The sequence below is a fragment of the Myotis davidii genome, unplaced genomic scaffold, assembly GCF_000327345.1.
Source record: "Myotis davidii unplaced genomic scaffold, ASM32734v1 scaffold242, whole genome shotgun sequence".
Lineage (NCBI taxonomy): Eukaryota > Metazoa > Chordata > Mammalia > Chiroptera > Vespertilionidae > Myotis > Myotis davidii.
The window spans coordinates 1868137-1871744 of NW_006295821.1; the positions used below are offsets into that span (position 1 = coordinate 1868137).

At 53.4% G+C, this 3608-nt stretch overlaps 1 protein-coding gene across 1 annotated transcript in view; it reads left to right on the forward strand.

The window, feature by feature from the left end:
• RAB20 (RAB20, member RAS oncogene family) overlaps positions 1-1295 on the forward strand; it is a 26833-nt gene extending 25538 nt beyond the window's left edge. The window contains exon 2 of the mRNA XM_006770694.2: positions 266-1295. Coding sequence (XP_006770757.1) covers positions 266-795 — 530 coding nt within the window. The 3' untranslated portion in view covers positions 796-1295. The remainder of the gene's footprint in view (positions 1-265) is intronic.
• The last annotated feature ends 2313 nt before the right edge of the window (positions 1296-3608 follow it).

Here is a 3608-nt window from a genome sequence, read left to right on the forward strand (position 1 = left end):
GGGATGTGCCCGCAACCCAGGTACATGCCCTTGACCGGAATCGAACCTGGGACCTTTCAGTCCGCAGGCCGACGCTCTACCCACTGAGCCAAACTGGTTAGGGCTCGTCACTGCTTTCTGCGCACCAGTGTCGTCCACCCAGCTCAGCTCCAGCCACACCTACACTTGGGGTGACAATTCCATTGTCCCTCCCGGGGGTTCCTGGTGGGTGCGTCTGAGAGGAGAGATAACCACATCTTTCTGTTCCTTCCCCCCCACCCGCCAGGGCGGGAGCAGTTCCACGGCCTGGGCTCCATGTATTGCCGGGGGGCGGCCGCGGTCATCCTCACCTACGACGTGAACCACCCGCAGAGCCTGGTGGAGCTGGAGGAGAGATTCCTGGGCCTGACGGAGACGGCCAGCACAGACTGCCTCTTCGCCATCGTGGGGAACAAGGTGGACCTCAGTGAGGAGGGGGCCTCGGAGGGCTGCGAGACGGAAGGGGACAGTCCCGGGCCAGTGGGCGGCAGTGCGCCGTCCAAGGGGCCCAAGCAGGTGCGGCTGGAGGAGGCAGTGGCTCTTTATAAGAAGATCCTGAAGTACAAGATGCTGGATGAGAAGGACATGCCGGCCGCGGAGCAGATGTGTTTCGAGACCAGCGCCAAGACCGGGCACAACGTGGACCTGCTGTTTGAAACCCTGTTTGACATGGTAGTGCCCGTGATCCTGCGGCAGAGGGCGCAGGGGCCGCCGCAGACCGTGGACATCTCCCGTCATAAGCCGCCCGAACGGACCAAATCTGGGTGCTGTGCCTGACCCTCAGAGGCCCCCGGCCCTCAGTTGACACAATTATCAAGGAGCGTGGGCAAGCGAGCTGTGGTCAGGAGCATAGAAACTGAAGGAATTGCTTCGTACACACGGAGGAGCAGATCCGAGTGGAAATGACAACTAGTTGTTAAGAGAAGGTCAATGTGAATCGTGGCCTCTGCATCCTGTGCTGGGCGGTGGGGAGCTGCAGGATCTGGGTTCCTGGAGACTGTTGTCCCCGGCTGGTCCTCTCCTGACACCGTGGCCTTGATGGAGGGTGGCTTGGGTGGGTGTGCACCTGTCTGAGCACCTGTACGTCTGTCATGCTTGTTGTTCTCAGACGGTTCTCTTCACTGTGACTTATCTTTGGTCTTATCATTTGGAACTTGTATCTGATGCATCACAAAGATTCTCCACATGTTAATTTATACAAAATCAGGAATCACTGTTTTTATACTGGTTGTAGCAGCGTGAACGACACATAATATTAAAAAGAATTTTGAGAAGAACTTTGGCGTGGAGACTGCGTTGCTTTAGACTTTATTTTGTGGCCTCGGTGGGCTCCTGGCTGGGGGCCTTGGGGAGATGCTGTGGGTTTAAAGTACTTCTCTCTTTAAAAGCTGCATTGAATCCTTACAAGGTCCAGCATATTTAGATCAGCCCATCTGCTTAGTTGCCTTGATGACATGAATTCCAGTAAAAACAAAGCAAAACTGAAAGCACTCTTTCTGCTAAGGTTGGCTTCTGTCACCGGGCAGTTGCTGAATCAGAAACCCCGTTCTGCTGGTTGGTGGGCGCACTGTTGTGTTATTAGAAGATGCTAAGGCGGGGAAGCTGTGAGACAATAGGTTTCGTTTTCTTAGAAACGTTATTGAGAACATGTAGGCCAGATGTGGGGACCTCTGGCTGGGAAAGAGATGTCTCAGCCCGCTCAGCTGTTGTAACAAGACACAGACGGGGTGGACCAAACAGCAGACGTTTATTTCTCACCGTCCTGGAGGCTGGGTGCCAGCCCGTTCTGTTCCAGTTCAAGGCTCTCTTCCAGGCACAGCCTCCTTCTCAACGTGTCCTCACTGGCACACAGAGCGAGCTCTGGTCTCTTTCTTATAAAGGCACTACTGCTATCATAGGACCTTCCCTCATGGCCTCCCAAAGGCCCCACCTCCAAACACCAACACACTGGGGGCCAGGGCTTCAGCATATGGATTCTGGGGGAACACCAGCATCAGCCCATAACAGAAAGCAAGGTGAGCCTGGCCGACGTGGCTCAGTGATTGAACATAGACCTATGAACCAGGAGGTCACGGTTCGATTCCCACTCAGGGCACAAGCCTGGGTTGCAGGCTCAATCCCCAGTACGGGGAGTGCAGGAGGCAGCTGATCAATGATTCCTATCTCTCCCTCTCCCTTCCTCTCTGAAATCAATAAAAATATATATTAAAAAAAAAGGGAAGGAAAACAAGGCAGAAAGCTAGTGAGAACACAATCTTTTGTGAGTGGGTTTCTTTGGTGGGATGGGGGTGGGGAGGGAGGTGTTCGGGAAATTTTCTGAGTGCCCAGGTTCTCTGCCTCTGGGCTCCTCCCGGCCGCTGCCTCTGTCCTGTGCACACCTTGTCCAGGTGAGTGTGCCTGCCCGGAGGATGGAAGGCGGGCACAGCCTCAGCGTGTGACTGGGGCTCCTCAGTTAAGGTGTCCGGTCACTACTGCTCATGATCTCAAGGCCTCAAATTTCAATTTCACAATGGTAGCCTGTTGAAAATGAGAATGGATCCATTTGGCTGATTACTTTTCATTGATTTGGTTTAATATGCCATTGCATGGGCAGAAGTTGTATTAATTCTCTGTCAAGTGCATCTTTTTGGTGACACAGCTGGGAAACGTGCTACCCAGGGAGACCCAGGAGCTTGTCTTTGAATGCTGTGGAGGGAAAAAAGCATCCTATGAGATTATTTCATGCTTGAAGGCAGGGCTGGCTGCATGTATTCTCAAGGCCCTTGCCCATCTGATTCCCTTACCCATCTGCTCTGAGCACCCCCGGCTAGTGTCTGGGAACGGGAGATTGCCCGGGGATGCAACATTCCCCATTTACGACACTTAAGCGTTTCACCTGATGTTATTGTCCTAAAAAGAGGCTTCACTCTGGGCTCTGTTCCAAGGGCACAGCCTGGGCTCTCTCTCATTTGGGGGCTTGGTCCTCCGATCCAAGTCTGCTCACAGGGTGCTGGTCAGGACCTCATGTGGGTCTAATTCCCTATCAGGGAACCAGTTCTGAGGAAGCTTCAGGCTGGTCAGCCTTGTGAGTCAGCCGGTGGAGAGGGAGGGGATTTCTTTGCTGGACGTGGGTTTGCTGGTGTCCTCAAACATTCCTTCCACCCCTTTGTACAAACGCAGCTGCCCTGGGGCTGGGAGGCCACAGGTTAGTCTGCTGTGCTGCAGCTTTTCACCTAGGGTGCTGACATGTCCTCAGACAGATAAAAACCTTCTCAACAGTATCTCCTGGTTGGATGTCTCCTGGTGCCCTTGGACTTTTTGCTTGGCGGAAGCGTCAGGGAAGTTTTGGGTTGGGTGTGTTGTAATCTGGATGCTGTAAGTCATGGTTTCCCCTTTTCCCAGGCTGCTACACTGGTTACTTAAAAGCACAGCTTTGTCACCCTGGCTGGATTGACTCAGTGGTTAGAGGCCGGCCTTTGGACTGAAGGGTCACGGGTTTGATTCCTGGTCAAGGGCACGTACCTCATTCAGGTTCCCCAGCATGCAGGAACCAAGGAGATGATGTGTCTCTTGTGTTGATGTCTATCTCTATCTCTATCTCTATCTCTATC